Genomic DNA, 23,737 nt, shown 5'->3' with positions numbered 1-23,737 from the left:
TATTTCTGTTCCTGGCCAAATTGCAGTGTTAGCTTTTCTATTTTCAGGGCAGCCAGGTGGCCACCCACATGGAGTTTCATTATGAGACTTTTAAAAAATATTTTGAGAGGCCATTAGGTAAGTTTAAGATGGCATCTACTTTGGGTTATGCCTGAGTGAGGTGGGCTCAAAGCAAGAGGGAAGGACCTGGCTGCCTTTTAACATCTTCCTGCAGAATTTGTTGCTTGACTGCAGCATCCCTTCAGAAGAAGGGATTCCCTGTCCTCGGAGCTGGAACAGGAGCTCCTGTGACAAATGCACATCCTCTGGTGAGCAGAAACTAAGATAGTTATAACAAAAAAATCTTATCTGAAATGCCAAGAGGAACAGTATGATTCTAGTAATAATAGTTAAGAGATGAAAAAATTAGTTTATCCAAGTATCTTCTGAATTCAGCAAATTTGCAGGGAGAATGGGTTCTTTATTGTTTCCCAAGCAAAAGAATTGGGAAATGTTCCCCTCCCCTCTGCAATGTGGAAAGGACAAAAGTCTGCAGAAGGGAAAGTTTGTTCTTTGACTGAACCTTAAAGGTCTACATTCCCTTTGAATTAGCTGTGATGCCTTTAGCTGAGAAACTCTGCAAATCCGAGGGAGTTCATTGAATAATAAATCAAGGCATCCATCCAGCCAAGTACATCAGAGCCCTTTGAAGTGGATGAAAAAATACCTTTCTGATCTGAAAGAGAGCTTTGGTGCCTGCCCGATGCTAATGCAGGGTTCAAACTCAGCTGCAGTGGCCCCCAACAGAGGTGGGGAGCAGGAGCAAATGTGGGCTTGTGAGCAGCTGCTTCCCCTTGGCTCTGCCTGCAGCCCCATTTGCCCAGGGCTCCTGAAAATTGGAGATCCAAAGAGCAAAAAACTGAAGCCAGTGGAAGTAAGGACTGATTTTTAATCCTGGAAAGTTCTGAGATACCAGACTTGGGGAAGAGCAAGCTCATTTGAAGGACTTTCTAAGATTTAATTGCCTATAACCTTTTCTCCTTCTGAGACTTTCTGCTGTCTGGGTTGCACTAACACAGAAATCTGGCTTTGTAAGTAGAAGGAGCTGAAAAACAGCACCAATAAAAGCTGTAAAGCTCTCAAAGATTTTTAAAATAGTGCTTCTGTAAAAGATGTGACATTATATGCCGGGGCAGAGTGCAATAAAGATATTTTACTAGCACTCTAAGTTGTACAGCTGTCCCAAACTCCCCTGATAAAGCCTTTCTAGCTGTGTACATCACTGTAATTGTATTGCCTCTTGCATACATGCATGTGTTTGTGTTTAGTGTAAGTTATTTAAGCATGAGTGCACATGTGTGAGATTCTGCTGTGTGTAAGGAGTGTTAAGGCTGGCATGGAAAGCAGCAATAGGTTCAATTGTTCCTTCAGTGGCTTTATGGCATTCTTTGGGCAGAGACTTGAGCTTCAGCTCCATCTGCTTTGACATTGTTGTTGTCCCAGGGGCAAAAACCAATACAGGAGTTATGCCAAAAAAGTCTGATTGTTCTGACAGCTGACCCTGATGTTAACATCGAGGTAGGAAAGTGCTTTTTATAGAGCACACTCTCACACACAGTCACACTCACTCACACTTGTGTTACTCTTGATCTAAGTGGGAATGGCTTGTTTTAAATGCAGTTTTTCCATCTTGAAGGTCAGTTAAACCAAGTTGGAGGTCAATATAGAAGGGACAGAACATTTGCTTCTTGGTGTATCTATTTCTGTAACGTTATCAGTGCGTGTGGTTTTATTTCCAGCATTTTGTTCCCGGGGCTTCCTCTAAGGCTGAACAAATTGGATCAGTTGGATGTAGTACAGCTTCCAATTTGGGGTTAGAAATCCATTAAATTGCTTGGTGCTTTGTTGGCAGTATGAAAGTGCTTGGAGTGGAAGTGCATTATGATTGGACATTGATTACTCGAAAGGAAAGGGGATGGATGCTTGTGTAAACCCTACACCTCCAACTAGGATGGCCAGCTTAGGGGTTTTTTAGCTTAAAATCTTCAGGTTTTGCCCTTAAAATGCTGTTCTTTATTACAGAGAAGAACTATTTTTAAACTGGAAATGGAGAGCTGTCTGCCCTGTGTTCCTCACACCTCTGGGGGATTAGAGCTGGCCCTGCACCATGCAGTGCTGCCAGCCATAGACAGCCCATGGGTAACTAGTCCTTGAGATGCTTTGGGGTTATATACATCATTCCTTTCCACACACAAAATGTTTGGGTTTGGCCAATGTCTCAGTTTCAGCCCGTGGCATTGGAAGGTGCCAGGAATGTCCTTGCTCTGGTAGGTTTCAAACTGAGTGAGTTTATGGTGGGCATAGGGTTGTAATTGCACTTGGACTGATCAGAGAGGGCTTTATTTCCAGTGTGCAGAGTTGCCTGGGTGTTCTGTGAGATCAGAGTCACTGCTGCAGGGGGAGGAGGGGGCAGAGCTGGCAGGGCTGACCACTGCCTCTGTCCTGGCTGCTCCAGCTGGGTGGGCTGTGCTGGCTCTGCTCCCTGGCTCCATTAAACTTTGCAGCCCATCTGAGGAGGCTGAGCTTCACATCAGTCCATCTGCTGGGAGGTTTCTTGGTGACAGCACAGCACATGCCCTGGGTGGCTGGGGAGGAGCAGCCACCAGTGAAACAGCTGGGTGTTGTGGCCAGTTGGGTGGAGAACAGGAGCAGTGGTTCTTTCTGGGAAGAGCCTCTAAAAACATTTGGGTACCATCACTGTGTGAGAGCAGGAGGTGATGCAGCCCCTCAGTGTGGGTGGAAAGCAGCATCAAGTGCAGGAGAAGCTGGAGTGAGCCCCCATGCCTGGGCTACAGGAAAAATCTGCACATTGTTTTTTAAAAAACTCTTCCCCCAACTCTTTGCCTGAGTAATTTTAACCAATGCACAAATATTCCTTGGTGCCACTTCTCAGCAAGCATGTTCTGGGGGGAGATCAGTCCTTCCTGATTAACTATTAATGAGAGCCAGGAGAGAGAGGCTGAGCAAACACAGTGGGAGAGGGTTGTGTGCCCTGTCCCCACCATTAATGATTGACTGGGCAGGGCCATGCCAGTGCTGCCACCATGGCCAGGTCTCACTCAGGGTGGGCTCTGCAAAGGGGTGATGCCAGCTGTGTGCTGAAATTTCATCCTCAGGGCTTGGGGATCCCCCATCCTGTGTGCAGCAATGCAGACATGGTGCTGCTGGGTAGTGGTAGATAGTGGCAACCTGCTGTGCCAGGTTGTGCATTAACTAAATTAATCTATCTGATTAAAAAGTGAAGTGGGAGCAGTGGAAAAATATTTTGGCTGGTTAAGGTCTCTGAGCTTACCAGGAACACTTGCAGATAGGATTGAAACCATTTGAATGCCAAAGAGAGCAGAGCACATTACAATTCTGTGTTCTTTGAGACAACTTGAAATACAGATTATTCAGTATTACTGAATGTTTAACCTTGGAAGTTTTCTAAAATCATGGAAATCTTGAACAGTGTTTGAGGAATTTCTGAATTCTCTCTCTCTTCTCCCTGCACTCAACTTCTAACCCACAGCTGGATTTTGCAAAGTCATGTGGTGAGAGGGTTTGATTGCTAGCAGTCCAACATGCTGCTGTGGGTCTTCCCAAACATCTGAAAAAGCCAAAGGTTTAACATGGTTTATCTGCTGTGAGTACTTCGGAAGAGTTGCACAACTTTCAGAAGAAAATATTTGCTTTGCAAAAGGAGCCATTTTTGAAACTGTAAATAGCACTTAATGCTGATTTATCAGTGTTGCTTGTTATTGTTAATGGAGGCTGAGCAGTTCTAAGGTAGATGTGTGTAGTAAATTATGTAGTTATTAATCCTCAATAAATTGGTTTAATATGTTGAATACACAGTGGGGAACCTTAATTGAAAATGTTAGTAAAGAAGTCATGGCCTGTATTGATTTACCAAAGAAAAACAGCAGTGATGGAAGCAGGAGCAATTTGTTTGGTGAATATTTTGTTTGAGCTGGGCTATCCAGCCCTTGTTCCAGTGGTTCAAGGGACAGCCTGCTTTGCTTTGTGGATGCAAAACCACCAAGAAAGAAATTTTACTGTCAGATTTAGAAAAAGGTGAGTTTGGTCATATACAGTCAAGCAACCAACTTGCAGACTTTTTGTTTTAGGGCTGTGTCTTTCTTATGGCAGTAGTCAGCACTTTAATCAAAGCAATAAACCCAGAACAAACCCTCTAGGTGTCAGGGCAGATGGTGGGTGGAGTTTTGTTTGTGGGTTAAAAAACCCTCTACATCCTGCTTTTCCTTCCAGCTGCTTACCTGTCGCTGGTGGCAAAGCAAGATTGCTTTACTTGAAATTAAATACAGTTATTCTTATTTAGATGCTCATGCCCCCTTTGAAATGTGTTTTTTCTTTGATGCAATCCTTGGAGCTGATGCCTCAGTGTGTTTTGGAGAGGATTGTTCTCCTTCAGGCAGTGCAGCTTAATAGAAGAGGCCAATACAGAGAAAGATTGCTGCAATTAAATCCTGCCCTGAGCCCTGCAGCATCCCCTGTTCCCTGCACACAATGCTGCCTTTGGCTGGGGGCAGAGGAACCTGTGGCCCCAGCAGGAGGGTGAGCAGCCTCAAGGGCTGCAGGCTGTGTGCCTGTGGCTACTGCTCTTCTCAGAAGCAGGAAAAGCATTGTTGGATACCTGGTCATTGCTGCTTCCTTTGCCCTGTGTTGGTTTGAGTCCCTGAGCTGCTGGGAAGGGCTGTCCATGTGCCCAGGGAACAGAGGGGCCTGGGGGGTCTCACTGCAGGGACAGGGGCTCACAGCCCTGCCTCTGACACCACTGCATGACTTTCAAATTCCTTCACTTCTTGAAACCTCACTTCACTTTTTTTTGAAACAATTGGAACAAATTTTTTTGAGCAATTGAAACACTGAGAAAACTTGTTGAGTGGGCCAGGATCAAGCTCTGGTGAAACTAGTATCCTTGTGTCCCTTCTGGTGGTGCAGAGTCATAGCATGAGGTCCATGAGCACCTGAGTTACCCAGGTGATTTCTGCATGTGTTATTTGCATATATGTGTGATTATGTAGATTAAATTGCATCCAAGCCTTCTGTCTTAAGAAATAAACCAGGGGTGTTTATAAGAGACGATCTTTCAAGAAAAGTAAAGAAAAAAAGCAGACAAGAACTCTACTTGAGTTTTGCTAAGGTTATTAAAATAGGAGGAAATGGGATCCTAGGTTTTGTCAAAACACATTTGTGTAAGCCAAGCAGGGCCTAAAATAACCTGACACTGCCCTGCTGAAAGAGACAAATAAGCCTGTAAAAATCCTTGGTGTAGGAGATGTGGAAGCCCCAGCAGCCTTGCAGTGTTACCCAGTGCCCCTGCAGAGGATTCCTGCCTTTCCTCAGCCCTGAGAGTGTGCCTGCTCATCCTGTGCTGCCTCTTGGAGTCTGGCAGTCCACAGTGGCAGAGATATTCACATTTACAGCCCTGTGTCAGCTGCCAGCTGTGGTGGGTGCTCACCAGGCACCTCTGTGGGGCCAGATGTGTGATCCCTGTGCACCCCAAGTTGTGAGTGCAGAGTGGCAGAGCAGGAAGAAGGGCCAAGGCTGACAGTGTGTCCCTGAAAGTCACCTGAAATTAAGATCATCCCCAAGTTTCTCGAACCATACCAACCACATGCTAAATTAAATTGTAGTCTGGCATAATACTTCTCAGTGATGTGGTTTTAATTAGTGTTCTTTGCATTAATGGCTGCATGCATCTGCTGGGATCCGTGTGGTACCAGTTCTTTGGGGATCATGCTACAGGAATTTCCTTTAGACTGTTTCACTGGTCATGACTGAGAGTGATTCATGGTGCAGTTTTCTTGGTGTCTGGAGGACCTCTCAAAGTTTGTCTTCACTGTCAAATTAGCTCATATTATGGCTTGAGGGCTGCCCTTAGGTTGACTCCCTCCTGCACATAAAGCCCCTTATGAGATACAAACAGGCTGTTAACCCAAGCCAGTGTGATGCTGCTGATTTGAACAAAGACATAAGTAAAGCCTGAGTGAGCACATTACCTGAGCCACCAACAGACCCCCTCAGTGGTGGGGCACAGCTTCACCCATGTGGGTGCTGTGTCCTGCAGGGTCCCCTTCTCTCCAAAGCACTTAGAGCAGCAATCTGGGGCATCCACCTCTCTGGTGCCCTGTGTTTTGGTGCTCTTACCTCCTTCTAGAAGGTAGCTCTTTGCCATGCTTGGTGTGGGCTATTTCTGGGCTTCATTTCAGAGTCTCTTTAAGGTGGATGCTTTGCACTTGTAGGCAGCACCCTGTGCCCAGAAATCACAAGGGGCTTAGCTTGGGGCACATGGCTGAAAAGCTGCCTGGTGAAAAAGGACCAGGAGGTGCAGGTTGCCAGCTGTCTGAACATGAGCTAGTGAATGCCCAGGTGACCAAGGAGGCCAGTGGCACCCTGGCTTGTACCAACAATAGTGTGGCCAGCAGGACTGGGCCAGTGATCATCTTCAGCACTGGTGAGGCTGTGCATTGAATCCTGGGTTCAGTTCTGGGCCCCCACTACAGGACACACAGTCAGGTGCTGCAGCATGTCCAGAGGAAGGGACTGGAGCACAGCTCTAATGAGGAGAGGCTGCAGTAGCTGTTTGGCTGCTCTTGCCTCATTGGAGTCAACTTTGGACCTGTCCTGTGCACAGGAATCAAAAATGGACTAAAGCTCCTTCTTTCTGTCCTGTCTGTCCATACAACCACCTGAATCCATGGAATCTCTGATGGCTCTGTGCTTCTGCATTAATGCTCCCCTGTCACTGCTTACAAGGACGCTGCCATCTCCCTGGCACCTCACAAGCTTGTTTAAAAGAGACATCTGAGTGTGCTTTCTTCCTGCACAGCTGTACCCCTGTAGCATGGGCAGTGTGCTCCCTCTCTTGCTCCCCTGGCCCCCATCCCCAAGCTAATTCAGCTGCAGCCATGCTTTTCATACCCACTCAAGTGTGCATGGGGCCTCCATTCCAGGGCTGTAAAGCCATCTACAAACATGTGGGAAGAGGATGGTGCCTATTCAGTGAGCTGCAGACTAGGCAGCTATCTTTCGACAGATGAGCCAGAGGAATTTCTACTGCAGGGCTCAATTGTTCTGGCCCTCAGCTCCCTTTTGTGCAGGAGCAATGAAAAGTTGTGTTATGACAACGGTTGACAAAGTGTTCAATGAAAGCCACAGTTGGCAGTGACAGAATTTCAAGCTATCCTCCTTTTCTCCAATGCCTGTCATCAAAGGTGCAGAAATACTTTTGACATAATCTTCTGCACTGACAGATGAATGGTTTTGATGTAAGGGTTGGAAACTTTCACCTTGCAGAACAGAATTCAGCCATCATTGTGGTGGACAGAGACCAGGAGCCATGTATGTCTCAGTTCCTTTGTCTGGTTTTCAACAGAGAGGTAGGTGGCTTTTCTCTGCACTGGTCAAGGTCCCAAAGCAGAGCCAAAACTTGGACATAAACTCCTGATCTACCCTGCGCCTTGCCCAAGGGGGCAGGGTTGGCCTTTCACAGGTGAAAGAATTGACTGATCCCTCCTCACTAGTAAGGACTCTTTCTGTGCCAGCATTGTTCCTTTTGGGAGGTACTTTGAGCATACCCAGTTATTTAACAAGACTTTCACTTGAGTCTCTGCAGAGTTCAGTGATCCACAGTGCCACTTTCATAATGCCAGCTAAAGGCAAACACTGCTTTCTTATTTAGAGACTGGAATAACTGAAAAGACAGAGCAGGGCCCTTCCCATATTGATTTTACAGGCTCTCAGTTCCTGATCATGGGCATCTTAGTGACAGGAGGGGAAAACCCCACATTGTTGGATTAGCCAGTACAAGGAAGACTTGAAGTCTGTAATGGATAAATAATATGCAGAGCACTTTTCATGCCAGTAAATCAGAATAAAGTTTAAAAACATTTACCAGCTTTTCCTTTTCAGTAGAAGCTGATATGGGAAAAAACAATCTGAATGTTAGGGGCCGCTCAGGTTGGTGGTTCTGCTCTTTCTCCTCTGCCAGCTGTAGAACTTCTAACCTTTGTAGGATGCTTCCCTGAACTCACAGCTCAGGCTCTTGAATTTATATTAGTGGACTTCAGTTTTATTTCCACAGTTGCCTTGGAGGGATCAGAACATCCTTCCATGAGTAATTCAGCATACCAATGCAGAGGAGCAGGGCACTGAGCAGTTTGTGGGCAGTCCCACTTTTGGGCTCAGCTCACCTCACATGTAGTTGCCAGGAAATGGGCAGAACAGGCACCAAAGCCATGGGCTCTTGGAACTGGCATAAAACACTGCAGGTGCTGCTTTATAAACTGGCATTGAAGAGATGCTCAGGGTGAGAGAGACCTCAGAGGGCTGGGCAGGTGCTGATTTGGGAAAGGACAGGGTTTTGGTGTTGGGAGTTGATGTCTCTTTGAAGAAGGCATGTTGGAAAACGGATGGCAGGAACATTTGTTTGGTGATTCATTGGGCAACTGTGGCATCATCCCAAGGGCTCCTGGAGAAGGAATGCATTCTGTGCTGCAGAGGAACAGCAAATGTGCCAGCTTTCAGTGATGGGACAGCTGTGCCCCCAGGCTTGGCATCTCCAGGCAGCTTCCACTGCTGGTTTGCTCGGTTCAGAGAGGCCAGCCTGGTGGGGACATTAAAGCCCTGCAGTGCTTCATTCACTGCTGGACATTTGGGACCCACACTTAGGGCTGGGAGAGCATCCTGTGCACCCATGACCTCAAGTTTTGAGCTCCCTTCTTTATTTGCATTACTGGAGCCCAACCAAGGTTGAGGCCTCATTTCATCAGCATCAGGCAAACCAAGACAATACCTACCTCAATTTTATTTACAGTCTAAATAGACAAGACAGACAAAGGGTGGCTGTGGAAACAAAAGCTCTGGAGAGGTGATGTGACATGACCCGGTCACACAGCAGGAGATGAAGAGAGCCAGGAACAGACAGAGGTTTCCTGACTCCCAGAACCAATGATCTATCTATTGAAACATGTTAATTCTTTCTCTCACTTAAATGCTGTGACTGGCATGCCACATACTGCCTAGTGAGGGGATCAGAGTTCTGGGAAACACATCCTTTGATTGCTAATGCTTCAGGCTAGAAATTCTTGGGTATTTTAATGTAAGTTAGAATACAGCTAGTGCCAGAAACTCAGTAAACTTGATTTTGGCATATCTGTGTAATTTCAAGTCTCCTGTTGATTTTGTACTGACTCTATTTCTAGCTTTCATTTCCCTACTGATTTTTGAGCAGTGTAGTGCACGTTTAGTGAGGATACTTGGTGGTTGGGGTGAGTAGTGTGGGGAGAACTGAAGACTTTGGTGTTCAGGAGGATGGAGCTCATCTGCATTTCTGCAGCAGCTGTTGGGAAGTCTTTCTGTTGCTGGTGCAGCAAAACATCTCTGTGCTATCTGAAGAGCCAGCTATTTGTGCAGTGACTTTGATGTTCAAATGTCCTGAATGGCAGCAGCAATAATCAGAAAGTCACTTTGGGTGATGTTAAACTGTGGCTGTGAAATCCTTTAATTTATGAAGAGCTTTGTTTTTTTCACGTGTGATCTTTGGAGGTTCATGACAGCATCACTCAGTGCTTGAGCACAGGCTAAGCCAGGGACCTGGTCCCTCTGGCAAGTGCAGGGAGGATCAGTTTTGGTGCATGTGTTCTTGTTTCTTGCTTCATAAAACAGCCTCTTAGCCTATTGCAGAGGAATGTATTGAGGAGAAATACATTACCTGAAAAATGGGAAGTTTGGCTGCAGTAAAAGGCACAGAAATCCATGGAAACAGATGGATTCATGCACCATCATGTCTGGCTGTATTTCCCCCTTTTAGTTTGTCACTTGTGTTTCTGTGTTGGCTTTATTGTGCTGAGCCTGTAGGACGTTACCAGTTGTATTTTCTCTTTTTCTGCCTGTAGATGAGGCAGGGGCAAGCTCCAACCTGATCTTACTGTGTGGTTAAAAAAAAAAAATAGTAGTAATGTAATCTGTGGGCAAATTGCACTTTAATTCGTAATTGTGCTATGAATATGGACTTGGCTTTCAAACACACTCTGAGTTTAAACTGCAGTTTGACTTTTATTTAGATAAATGCCTTTGAGTTCATAGTGAAATGGATATCTGCTGTAGGCTGGTATTGATTTAAAGGTCTCTTGAGTGTTTTAAAAGACGGTAGGGGCTTACAGGACAGCATATTTTAAACTGAGATGCTTGGTTAGGTTTTACACTCCTCTATAACTTCAGCTTTAGGCTCTGTTAAGAGCCAGCCTGTGTTGCTGATTTGTGGAGCATTCTTCCACAGCAGGTATTGGCAAAAAAAATCGAACATTTTGGGCAAGATGCAAGGGGCTGCCTTCAGAGCTGAAATGATGGGGAATGGTGTGATGTGAGAGCCATCAAATGATTCCCTCGTGCAGGGGAACCTTTGAGGACTTCCCATAAATGCATTACAAGAGGGCAGGTGATCAATATCTGCTTTTTAGCTTGAAAGAGGTGTTTATCACTTCCTGCAAAGTTGGTAAGCTTTGTAGTCTTTCAAGTCTTGGTATTTGCAAGGCTGCTGTGAGCCTGGATTTCTCTCTGCATTGCCACAGAGTGCAGTGTGTTAAGTGTGAGCAGTTCAGGAGATCTTTTCCATCAGTGCTCTTCTGGCAGCTGCCTTTTCTTTGTGTGTGCCTCAGCTCTTGGGTCATGGAGCATTGGTAGAAGTTCAGTGGGTGCCTCTGTGACTTAGATCCTGTTTGGGTTCCAGACCTGCTTTCTTTCTGTGGGCACAGTTTTAAAGCAAAGAAAAAACCCAAACCAGGGAAGATTGGCCAGTTTTCTAGTCAGACTGGCTTGGTGGTTTGAATAAGCAGCTCAATGTTTGAGGGCTTATCTAAAATCAGGACATGAATCTTTTGGGTTGTGTTCAGAGGTGCAGTAAGAGGGTGTAACCTCCCTGCAGAGGAGGCAGGAGGGTTGAATTTTACCCAGGGTAATATCCGAGAGCAGGGTGTGGAGCAAAATAAAATTAAAGAAGTCCCCCTCACAATTTCCTTTCAATTTACTGTGGTTGCTTTTCTGCTACCACCCATCAATTTGCCTCCTCCCTCTTTAGATTACACTCTCACAGAAACATGCCAGCACTGCATACAGAATGGTAATTAAAGCACTTGTTACTTTCTGCATCATTAGTCACTTGGTCTTAATTGACCTGGTTAGTGCCTGGCTGCAGGTTTGACCTGTCCTGTGTGGTGTGCTGAGAGTGCATATCTCGGAGGGAAGGCTCTGCTCTTGCCCTGTGTGATGCTGCTGCAGAGCATGGCAAAGCTCTTGCTTGTGGTTTCTGGAGCTGGCACTTAATTTGCATGATTTTGCCTGCTTGCTGTCCCTAGCAATTCTTGCAGTGTGTTCCTTCCTGCAGCATGTTGAGCTCTGGATGTGTTTCCAGTCAGGGGTGTCCTGTGAGGCAGATCTGCTCTCCCAGCAGGCTGCTTTCAGATAATGCAGCACAACCCATTTGTCATCCATTGGGGCTAGATTATGATTTAGGTTTAGATTTGGGTTGTTGGAAAGTGTTGGCTGGGGCTGTTGAGGAGCAAAGTGTGGGCTACTGTGTGGCTTGAAAGCTGTATTCACTGATTAAAATAAACATTTAGTGATAGACTAATTATATAATCTTGTTAGAAAATGTAGAATATATTTTATGTTTACACATAGCAAGTGTCCTTATGTGTATTTTGTGTGTAACACATAGTGGTATTAAAAAAAATCCTGTGTGAATATAGCTATAAAATATTGAGTGGAAGGTTTGTTGATTGTTTCAATTCAGACTTTAATTTGTCAGGAAACATCCTATTCATCTGTGATTAGTTTTGTGGTTGGAACTAATCAATAGTAGAATAATAAATGTAATTGTGTAAAATGAAGACAAATTAAAACCACACTAATCTAATGCAAAAAAAGAAGCAGCTTGGGGTGAGCTAGATAAGATTTTTGTCATGGAACTAAACTCGTGTATTCAGCAGAAAAGTGCTGCTCTCCTGTTTAAGTTCTCTTTTAAAAAATCCCAAAACCCAAACCTTCCCAAGTGCTATCCAGAATAATTAAGATGACTCTCTTTTGCTGAGCAGGGTGTCTGTATTTTGCTGATCCCACTGTCTTTTATTTTAACAGAAACCTGAGCTACAACAAGTTGGCAGAGATTGATCCTTCTGTCTTTGCAGAGCTGTCGAACCTGCAGGAAGTGTAAGTATTCCTTCAAAGGTTTTAATTGTGTTTTGCCAGGGCTGCTTGTGGGCTGTGATGAAATTATATCTAGTTTCCTAAGACAGTACCTTCCTTTAACTAGGCTGAATGAGCAGGTCTGATTTGGTGTGGAGGTTTTTTCCCCTCCATATTGTATCTGGGCTGCTTTTTTTAAACTAATCAATGAGCAGAACAAACATCCCAATTAAAACAGCAGAGCTGTTATTGGAAATCATTGGAGTTTGCCTCCCTGGGTGTTGTGCAATGCTTGGAGGCAGCAGTTCAGCACACCTGAACACACACACAAAGCTCCTTGCTGAAAGCATAACCCTGAAGCAAGGCACAGCAGCCTGGATTGTGACACCTGATGCCAACCTAGCCCAAATCTCCCAGGAAACAAAGGTGTAGTGTAGTGGATAACAAAGCACTTAACTGTGCCTCCTCCTCTCTCAGACATTTGTGCTCCTTTTGGAACCAGACAAATTCTGTTGGAAATCTTGCTAGAAGAGGCTAAACCAGCAGAGCTGTCTTCTGCTGTGGTGGGGAGCAGAGGAGCTGGTGAAGGTCTGAGTGGCTGTGCCAGCCCCTCCTTGCTGGTAAAACGAACCTATTTCAGGGAACTGCAGGTTTTCCAAGCTCCTGATCTCTCTGAAGGCTCAGCAGTTTCACTCAGAGAGGGGCTGCACTGTCAGCCCTTCACAGGGATCCCTGGAGTTCTGATTTTGGGGTTTAAAAACAAAAGTGACTGAGATTGCAGGCAGTGGGCTGAGGTAATGAGCTGTGTTTGCCTGGTGAATCGCTGGCATACTTGAGGTTTGGGCTCTGTTTGAAGAGCTACTGGTGCCTCATGGGAAGCTGAAAAAACATTTCCTTTCAGAAACAATACTGTGCTCTATCAAGCATTTTCTCTTGTCCTCTGTCTGTTTTCATTAAGTGTTGGCACTCGTGGAGGGGCCAGATCCTGTGATTCTTAAACAGGCAAAAAGTGGAATTCTCCCTGACTGATGCCTGCTGGATTGGACTGTGGAGATCCATGTAGCATCTCTCCCCTGGCTCCTCTGTTTACATGAACAGTAGGGACTTGCTGGGAATCACAAGGAAGTGAGGAATGTGTATCAGAAGTGACTGCAGTGCTCTGAAATCAGCTCTGCACGGTCTTGAGAGAGAAAGTGATGTGGCCCAGCAGAACACTGCCTGCAGGATCTGTTTTCTCAGCTTCTCTTTTCACTGTGGAAAGCCTTAAATTGCTCTGTGCCTAAAGAAGAGAATTGCAACCCTGACTTAGAATTATCACAACATGACTGTGGCTTAGCAATAGCTTTTATTCGTGGAAGTGCCTGAAGGTGTGTGAGTGATTTCGGGGAGCACAGGGTGGGAAATTGGGAAATCTGTGTGGCTTCTGATTGCCCAGGTAGGGAATTCCCTTGAGCAAAGTGCTGCACGTGTGTAGAGCAGGGCAAGCCCTGCACTGAGCAGTTCCATGCTGTAAAATGGTGTCAGGGTTTCTGGGGAGATAAGTGGTGCAGCCACAGTGTATTGGGTAGATAAGAGCTGCTTGCTGTGTCAGAAAGACAGGGTGAGGGAATAGGGAGAGAACAGGAGAGCGAGTAGGAGGGAAAGGGAGCAGTCAGAAATGGGAGACTGGAGGGAAGGCAGAGGTCTGGAGCAGAGCCTGGAAGGCAGGCTCTGGGAAGTCTGAGGGAGAAGCTCTATTAAAAGCCCTATCTACTAATCTTGGTTGCTTTTGAATAACAGCTAAACCACAGACCACTGAAATAAACTTCATTTCACAAGGAGAACCACATCTATATTGCCAGAGCATCTTCTTTCTGAGGGTTTTTTTTTAAGCACTTGACAAACATTCATGAAATAAGCATCATGCTGTGGCATGTCTCGAGAGCAAGTCAGTGTTTCTCTGTGCATGCTGTGCTGGGCAAACCAAGGCACCCTCAGGGAAAGAGATTGCCCCAAATAATAGATGCATTGATAAGACCTGAACCTCCCATGATGCTTCAAACGTGCTGTCTGTGGTTCCTGAGCATTACACAAGGCTTAAAACTCTGTGTGTGTCTCTCCATGTGAATAATTAGTGTGGTATATTTTGAAAACATTTTGTTTTCCCTTGATTTAAAGAAAATATCTGCAGACCAAAAGAGTTAAACTTCATCCCTTACCTTCAATGCTCTGCTTTGCTTTACTGAGATTGTGATAAAGTCAGAGCAGAATTTACCCTACACTTCTCCCTGAGTTTAGGCAGTTGTCTGTGTGCTTTGTTTTGGTGGCATTTATGAGAAGCTTTTGGAAAAGTTTTCTGTACGTGTAGATGAAATTTAGTGGCTCAAAGTGATGCCAAACCCTGTGATCCCACTTGCTCTGGAGTAAGTGGTGGAGGCTCAGGGTAGGGGCTGGACTGGGACATTATTTTCCTTCAGGACACTTGATCTTTCCCTCATCCCCTTTGGTGCCTTCATCTGGTGACAATCCCCTGGTGTCCATCCATTCTCATGGATGGGATGGATGGATGGAGGGTGCTGCTGTGGGGTGGGCCCTGTGCTCCTTTCTGGGCTTTCCTCATGTCATGTGGATCATGGAATCCACCAGACTGATGGCTCTCAGGCTTTCCAGGCTCACTGGTAGCAAAGAAAGGAGTAACCAGGCTGAAATTCCTCTCCAAACAGCTCACCTTTTCTTTTCTAAAGTGCCTTTCACTGAAAGCTCTGGAGAGCTGTGCTATTTTTGAGCAGGCTCCATTTCAGCTTGACACCAGCCTGGCAACTGGACTGTAAATATTTTATATGGGTGGCCCCCCCTCCTCCTCTGCCTCAGCATCCAGAGGGTTTGTGTCATCAAAGGTGAGGGCTGGGGAAGAGACTGAAAGTTTTTAAAGTTGTTGAGCCCAGCTGCTCTGTTTTGAGGATTTTTTTCCCCCTCTTTTTTTATTTTTTATTTTTCAATTCCTTTACATAGAGAAAAAGGGAAGATGAGTGGGAAATCCCAGGCAAATACAGAGCTTGGCTGTCTCCTCTGTGTCAGCAAATGGTGCCTGTGAGCCAAGAGAGAAAATGAGGTGGGAGAACCACTTCTGACTGATTCCTGCCATGGCAGGAGGCTGATATATGAATATCACACTTATGTCAGAGGAGGGTTTGACCAGTTCTTAGATGCTGGTTGGTGTCAGAGCTGCTTTACCAGAGCTGACCCAGGCTGCTTCTTCTCCTGAAGATGCTTAGTTAGGTGTTAATGAAAACATGCCCAAATGAGCATTTTAATGCTCTTTCCAGCTTGCTCTGTGCCTTTGGAAGCTCTAGACCATGTTGTAATATGAGCAACAGTGAGCTTTTAGTTGCAGAGTGGAGCTCCTTGCTGAATTGCAATGCATCTGGCTTTTTTCCCTTACATTTTAAGGCATGGGTATAATGTCAGAGGCAGAGGAAAGCTTTTATCCCAGCAGTGCTTGGAACTCCTCGTGAAATCAAATATCTTGCCTCCTCTCAGAGGAGCCAGAAGGGAAGTTCTGGGATAAATGTGCCACTGCCCTCTCCCACCTGCCAAAAATAGTGCTAAACGGAAAGAAAAGGGGAAAAAACCCAACATAATTTAAGATTGCCCCTACTCATGCCTGTGGCTTAGCACCCCTTGGCTGTGCAGCTCTGGGATGCTGTGCTTTGCACCCAAATTGTGACCTTGTCAGGATTTTCTGCAGAAGGGGAGCACTTGGAAGGCCCAGAGTGACCCAGAGGCTGTGCCTGGAGCAGCAGGGGTGGGAGCAGGGGTGCTTTGGGGGTCCTGGGGAGCCTGCCCAGGGCTTGGCTGTGCCTGGAGCAGCAGGGATGGGAGCAGGGGTTCTTTGGGGGTCCTGGGGAGCCTGCCCAGGGCTTGGCTGTGCCTGGAGCAGCAGGGGTGGGAGCAGGGGTGCTTTGGGGGTCCTGGGGAGCCTGCCCAGGGCTTGGCTGTGCCTGGAGCAGCAGGGGTGGGAGCAGGGGTGCTTTGGGGGTCCTGGGGAGCCTGCCCAGGGCTTGGCTGTGATCACTGCAGTGAGAGGGAGGAGTGGGCAAGAAGACTGAGAAATTAGGTAATTTTCAAGCAGCCAGACGAGCGACTATTACAGTAATTAATTGACTAATTCACCGTACAAACAAGGGCTCTTTAAAGCAAGGAAGAGCCAGTCACATGGCAAGGATCTGCTTTCAGTCAGAAAAACACTTGAAGCATTAGGCCCTGCCAGGGGATGTGTCTGTGCTGGTGGTGCCATTAACCAGGGGCTCTCTGTGCTCCCCCAGCTGCCTGGGGCAGGGCCCCTGTGCCTGGTGACATTGCTGTGCCTGGTGACATTTCTGTGCCCAGCACTGCTGTGCTGCTGCTGCTGCCTTTGAGGGGAAATCCCTCTGGGATTTCCAGAGCTGGGCCTGCTGTGCAGAGGATGCCTTTAGGTTGTGCCCCCAGGCCCTGACCTGGTCTGAGCAGGAGCTGCTGCTTAGGGAAAGGGTTAAATTCCTGTCCTGAGCCATGGGACACACGGCCTTAAGGTGCAAAATTCTCCTGTCTCAGGTTTGACTCTGGAAACACAGGCTAGTGGAGGGCTGTGGCACAGTGTTTTCCTGCCTGGCACTTTGGGGAGTGGGTGGCAGGGGGGGAAAGCCTTGTTCTTGGAAAGGCAATACCGTGGAACCAGCAATGGTGGCTCTCCTGTATTAAAGAGCAAGGTGTGGCCAGCACAGGTCCAGAGAAACCCGTTCAGATGGAGGCTTCTGCCCCAGTGCCAGCCCTCCCCTGCTCCTCTGTGCCTGGGCACTGGCTGCTTGCCTTCAACCCTCAATTTCTGTTTCTTGCAGGAGGCTGGACCACAATGAGCTGAGTGCCATTCCCTCCCTGGGATCTGCTGCTTCCAGCGTCCGCGCCCTGCACCTGTAAGTCACTGCCCCCTCCTCTGCCTCTGGGCTCTCCTGGGGAGGGTTTAGCTGCCTCTCAGAGTTTCATGGGTGTCACACTCATTCCTGCTGAATCTAGGTTTTGGTTTTTGGCTTGTTAAGAAATTTAGGAATTAATTATCCTTAATTAAGAAACATCACCTGGAGTAGTGTGATTTGTACGAGGCTGTGTGTTGTGCTTATGGTCAGTGGTAACTTATGTCAGTAAATTCCACAGATTGAATAAAACTTCTTTTTTCTCATCTGCCTTTGGGTTTCAACCATTAGGTCATACTTGTGCTATTAAGTTTTACATTTTCTTTGTTGTTCTTTTTATTCCTGGCCCTGTTCTGATCATTTCTTGTTTCCTCTTAAAGCCAGAGACTATTCATAGCTTAATCTTTTAGGGAACTCATTCCAGACCTGTTTTTATGATTTCTTTCAACTTCTTTTTAACATTTTCTTTTGAGAGAGCAGTGATTGTAAAGCATGATCTGCAGAAGGTTTGAAGTTCCTAACTTTGGTAGTTTAGATGACCACAGAAGCATCAGACACCTGAGAGCCCTTGTGTATTGGCCTCCAAGGATCTTGGGCCCATGGTGCTGCTGAAGAGGATAAAACATTAAAATATCAAACAATTTAGTATCTAAAGAGTGTGGACTTCTAAAGTGATTTTTTGCATGTGTCTGCTTGTACTGTGCACTGAGAAGGAATTTTGCTGAGGTATGCATGATACCCCCCAGGCTCCTGGGAACTCTTTTTGGCTAACAGGGACTCCAGCAAAGTGCTGGAGCAGTTCAGGTGGTGGCTTCCAGCCTGCAGGGGCCTGCAGTACACCTGCAGGCAGGTATCTGTGTCCTCCATGGGTTTGGTACTTCTTGTGGTGGAAAATGCCTGTGACCACACTGCCAGCTGACTGGCCTCTCTTGCTCAAAAGGCTCTGACTTACTCTGATGCAGTCTTTATCTGCTGGCTTACTGTGCTGCCACATTTGTGCTGTGCACCAGGCTTTGAAAAAGACCTCCAGAAATCTGATTTATGGATGGAAAGCTTGCACAGAATTTGCCATGCAGGGATATAGTTTTAGGCCCCCCCAGATTGTCTTCTCTTTCTCATGAAGTCTATAAATGCTCTGGGTTCCACAAGCCCCTGTTGTTATTTTTGCTATTAATTTAGCCCTTGGCAAAGAACCAAATTGCTGGAGCTTTGGGTTTTTTATTCCTGAAATGAAATAAGCAGTTTGGAAAGGGGGAATAATGACTTGTGGAAGGCAGTAGATTTACAGCTCCTCTGAAATTTCAGAGTGGTGCAGAAGGAAGGAGAAGCTACAAAGCCAAATGATAAAAGAATGGTATTCTGAACAAACCTGCTTAGTATCGCTTTCCAGAAATCTGAATTGCTCTCCTCAGCTGCTGCACATAAATAACTCTGATAGCAGGATTTGTAATACTGCTGTCATACTTCTGCAAGAAGGGTCTCTTTGTTCAGCTTGTATTAGAGAATGCCACTTCTTTTCCCCCTTGCATTTCCTTTTAATTTTTATCAGAGATAAAAATAACCTGAAAGATGTTTTAAAGTACCTGCTCCAATCAATGTTGCTGACTCACATTGGAATGATTTGCTGAGGAAGTGAAGTTTTCTCCATCTTTGGGAGTCTTTAATCAATTGGTTGGCTTCCTAAAAGATGGGCCTTTAGTTCAACCCTAGGTTAATGGGCTTGATAGGCAAATTGGTGGGTAAAGTTGTTTAGCCTTGTGTGATGTAAGGAATCAGATTATATGGTCATACTGGTTTCTTCTGGCCTTCCAATCTGTGAAGTAATAATTGGGGAGGCTGCCAAACCAAACCCAGGGTGAAGACTCATAATGAAGACTTGTGTACTGAGAAACTGGTTTATGTTTAAGTGTATAGTGTTACAGTGTAGTCTTAATGCTAAAGAAAAATAAATACATTTCCTTTTTTTTTTTTCAGTGTTTAGAAATGTGTGAAGTGTGTTTACCTCACAAACCTCTGAAGTAGGTTTTGTATATTGCATGTGGTTAAGTATTTCCAAAGGACTGTTAATGTATTATAAAAGCAAGGCTTGTATATTTGTCACTCAAAACATCCCTTCTGAATGAGTTATTTCATCTCCTACTCTTCCTAAACAGGAGAACACACTTTTTCTCCTTTTGGGGCTGGGAGAAATGATACTGCCAAACTCAAATTTCCCATTAAATTTGGTGGTCGTGTGAGGGTTTTTTGGGGTTTTGCTTTTTTTTATTTTTAATGAGCTTTGCTTTGCATTCCCTGCTTTTGGGTTTTCCTTACCTGTCTCCATCACCCAAAACTTGCCTGACCCCACATGTGTGAGGTACAAAGGCCAGTTAAATATATATGTAAGCATGTGAGAATCTGCTGAAGACAGAATTCTCAAAGCTTTCTGCCAGCCTTTGGATGTCCCGGGCTGCAGATGGATGCAGACATAACATATGTATCAAAAATGCTTTGTCCTGATACGCTGCCATGAAGTTTGGTTCAGTTATTCCTCGAAGAATCAGTTTGTTTGCCTTGCATGTTGAAAATATTGCCAAAGTCGTTCATTTCAGCAAGAGCAAACGTAAGGGACTTGATAAGGCTTTTAATAGAACAGAAGGGAAAAATAATCTATGTAGGGGTTACCAAATAAAGACAGACATTAAATGCAAACATCTGGTAGTGCAAACAAAAGCCAGGAAATTCAGCTGGGAGGGGGAGAGACAGAGTCTGGATTCATTCCGAAATTACATCGGAATAGCTGAGAGGAGAACCTTGCCTGAAATTCCCACAGCATTTGTAATTTAGTTACAGTTCCTAGACTTGGACATTTGGGAGTTGATGGCAGGATGTTTTCACTGACATGCCCTTGGCTGAGGATTTCCCATCCCAGTGCAGCTGCAGTGTGTTAACTCTGAAGGCTCTTGAGGAGACCCTGCTACCTGATCTGGTGGGGAAAGGGGTGATGGAAGAAACCATTTATTTGCAGAACTTAGTCTGTTTATATCCAGCTTCCTCACTAACTTGCATGGAAGAACTCTTAGGCCTGCCAGGTTAAAGGAGCTGCAATCAGCCCTGCACTGGTCTGTTATTATGGGTTTTCTACAATCCCATGAGCAGGCACAAGCTCAGCCCTTACTCTGGGGCCTGTCTTCACTGCTTCTGCATCTACCTGCTTGTGAGTAACTGCACCCTGGAGGGGTTTTGGGGTGTTTGGACAGATGATGGAGATGGATCCTTGTCCTCTGCCCTGGCTCCAAGCCTGATTCAGTCAGCATCCTCAGCCACAGGCTGTTGGGCAGCTGTAGGGCTCAGTGGAGAGTTCTAACCAGACCTCTGGAGCAAGCATGGTAAACAGACAACACTCTGCCACATCCTTAGCTGGCTGGGAGTTAAGGAAGTTAACAGATTAAACACTTTCAAATTACTTTCATTTCTTTCACTGTAAGTCTTTTAAGCCTCCAGCCCTTGAGGAACAAAGGGGACAGTGACCCACAGCAGTCAGCTGTGTGTTAGCAACAGGCAGAGCTGTTTGAGGTGCTTTGGCCCCATCATCTTGCTCTGAATAAGCACAGATAACAAGGAACTCAGAACAGGGATTTTTAGAGCAAAAGAGTGTGAAATAGGATTAGCTGATTCACAAGAAGATGCAATGACACTGCAATGTATTTACCGGGGAAAGCGAAATCAATAGGACTACTCTGCTGCCAAACTGAGCAGAAAAGTCTCTTGAAGAAAATCAATCTTCTTTACAGACTCATTAATGTAAAGATCAATTCACATTAAACTGTAATTAAACAGAGAGCTAATAGGAGAAGGGTAAGTGATCTGCTGTGCCCCAGGCAAAATAGATCATGTAAAATTTGAAAGCTAAATACGTGGAGAATTGGAAACTGGGAGTGGCAGGGAACATGCTAGGACTGCTTGGAAAAGGGCTGATGAGCTCAGATGCTGGTTGGGGCAGCATGATCCTCATGGAAAGGAGGGTACTCAATGCTATTCCAGCTGGATGTCAGGTAAGACAGCTCAAAGACTTCAGGCAGTCTCTTCCATTTGACTTGCATGGTTTCTTGTAGAGCTTTTCCTCAAGTGCTGGTGATTTCTTTATAATTCTGGTTAAATTAGCCACATTGTTAAAATTGTGACCCTTGTTTCTTGTCTAACTTTGATTTTCTTTGACTCTCATTAGACCTTTATACTAGATTAAAGTTGACTGGTGTAGGAAGTCCATAATGTGGCAGAATCAGGATTGCACTTATTGAGCTGTTGCCTCATTCTTCCACAGTGAAGGCTTGGGAAAGCTGCTGTTATTTTAGTGCTGTTTGCACTGCCTCACTTGTGTTGTCAGTTGGGTTTGCAGAGACTTTCTGAAAACCCATGTGGTCCATTAGATTCTTTGAGCTGCTGTTTTGCTTTCATCCAAGACAAAGGTGTCTTGCTTTGTGAGCTGAAACAATGCCAGCAGCCTGTGCTCTGCTGCTCTGAGTGGGATCTCACAACTACACCTTCCTTTCTGCAAGATTTCCTGGGAGCTGGGGTGGTGGGCTTGAGATCTGTGACTTAACCTGAAAAGCAAAGGTGGAGTGAACATGTTGCAGACTCTGTTGAGCATCAGGACTGCAGCTGCAGCTCTGTGACCCTGTTAGAGGGAAGGGCTCAGAGCTGCTGCCATCTGTGCTGCTCATAGAGCTCAGCTCAAGCCTGAGCCGGTCTCTACACGAGGTGTGAGCTCACTTTGTGTTCCTGGCTAGGCCAGAGTAAAAACCTCTGTGTGGGCGGTGTTGAGAGCTGGGAGGTTTGGCTTGCAGGAGGAATGAGGTTTGAGCTAACAGACAGCACAGACGTAGCCTTGGAGGCCATTTGTGGCCTGGGATCCTGCTGTGCTAATTGCTGTACAAACAGAACAACTGCCTTGACCCCCAAGGGGTTTAATCTGCAAGTCATCTTTGCTGGAGTTAAAAAGGGATGATCTAACAATTAGAAATAAGGAGACTACTCTGTTAATTCCATCTGGGTCGCAGCAAGAGGTTTTGTGCTCACAAGCACCAAATCCAGATGAGTCAGAGGCAGCCGTGCCTCGCGGGGTCTGCTTGGAGTCAGCAGCTCTGCCTGTGTGCAGGACGTGCCTTGGGCAGCTCAGAAACCACACTGCCTTCCACTCTTCCTCATTACTGGCCCAGAGAAAGTTTTCTTCACTGAGGTGGAGTGGTGTAGATAGATAAGTGGGAGCAGATTCACCCCCAGCCCCTGCTTGCATCACCTACGTGGTGTAATGTGTGGTGGGGCCAGTTCTCCCGTGCTTGCTTAGGTAATTCCCCTTGGAGATGGAGAGAGAGGCTTTCTGAGAGTTTGGCTACACAGGCTATACTACTGAGCTTCTGGGTTTGCATGTGAAATACATTAATATGGAAAGGGAAAATTAAAAGAATGCTGACAGGCTGTTCAGTGTGCAGCAATGCACAGGCATAAGATATTCTGAAACTCACCTCTGAAGTTTGTTTTGCTCAGAGTTCATATTAAGGCTCTGGTGTGTAAAGTCTGCAAGTTTTTGAGGCCAAAGACTGCAGGAGCCTTTCCCAGTGCAGAAAACTCTCATTAATCATGTACTCCCAAGCACCAGAAGAGATGCTGTTTTGACTTTTCTTTTGTGCTGTTGGAACTGTTCTAATCATTTGCATGTCCTCTTTGAGCTTTTAGATATAACATGAGTGCATGGAAATGGCAAAGGATCTGAGGCTATTCCAGGGAAATGAGTAATCATTTCTTCTGGAAAAGCAGCAGCAGTAAAGCACACAGTTATCAGACTCAACAAAAGAGCATCAGAAAGTAATCTGGGCACATACAGTGGAGTGTAAAAATTGGCCAGAGGATAAAGATAGTGAAAGTTGGTGGCAGCTCATGAAATACCAGTTACCCCTGGAGGCTGCTCTGTTATGTATTTAATAACAAGCATTTTGTGCAGCCATGGCAGCTTCTTCTGTGAGCAGAGAATTGCTTTGAGCTAGGCCAGATCTGCTCTGGCATCTGTGTGCTGATTCTGTGTCTGGAGGGACGAGAGGACACCAGTGGGACAGAGCACAGGGTTAGGGGTTGGAATACTGGAAGAGGATCTTTTTGTGCATGACCCACAGACTCATTATACCCCAAAGTAAATTCCCCTTTGGGTGGATCTGCTTCCTCCATCTGCCTCGGGGCAGCTGGAACTCCTGGATGTAAAGCATCTCCAAGGGCAGGAACATATTTTCTGTACAGTGCACAAAGTGCAAGTTCTGTCCCTCTGCAGATCAAGCCTACATCAGTTGTTAGGGTCATCTGCAACCATGATCTTTTGCTAAGGTCAGTATGAAAAATAGCTTCATATCTGAGCCTTAGAATAGGCCAGAATTGCTACTATTAATATCTGTGGTGGATTGACTGTCTCATTTAATGGCATATGGCAAATAAAGCACACATCTACAAAAGCAATTCCTTTGTTAGTCTTCACAGACCAAGCAGGTTTCAAATATAAATAACTTGCTGAGTTAAAAGATTTTTTTTGGATATTGGAGTTTCCTGCCTAAAAA

General features: G+C 45.7%; 1 protein-coding gene across 1 annotated transcript in view; it reads left to right on the top strand.

Annotated features, from left to right (window-relative positions):
- Window positions 1–23,737, top strand: part of LRIG1 (leucine rich repeats and immunoglobulin like domains 1) — a 91,027-nt gene that overhangs the window by 21,814 nt on the left and 45,476 nt on the right. The window contains exons 2-3 of the mRNA XM_059856763.1: window positions 12,181–12,252; window positions 17,085–17,159. Coding sequence (XP_059712746.1) covers window positions 12,181–12,252; window positions 17,085–17,159 — 147 coding nt within the window. The remainder of the gene's footprint in view (window positions 1–12,180; window positions 12,253–17,084; window positions 17,160–23,737) is intronic.

This window comes from Haemorhous mexicanus, chromosome 11 (genome assembly GCF_027477595.1).
Source record: "Haemorhous mexicanus isolate bHaeMex1 chromosome 11, bHaeMex1.pri, whole genome shotgun sequence".
Lineage (NCBI taxonomy): Eukaryota > Metazoa > Chordata > Aves > Passeriformes > Fringillidae > Haemorhous > Haemorhous mexicanus.
Note: the sequence above shows the minus strand (reverse complement) of the source record. Positions and strands in the feature narration are given on the sequence as shown.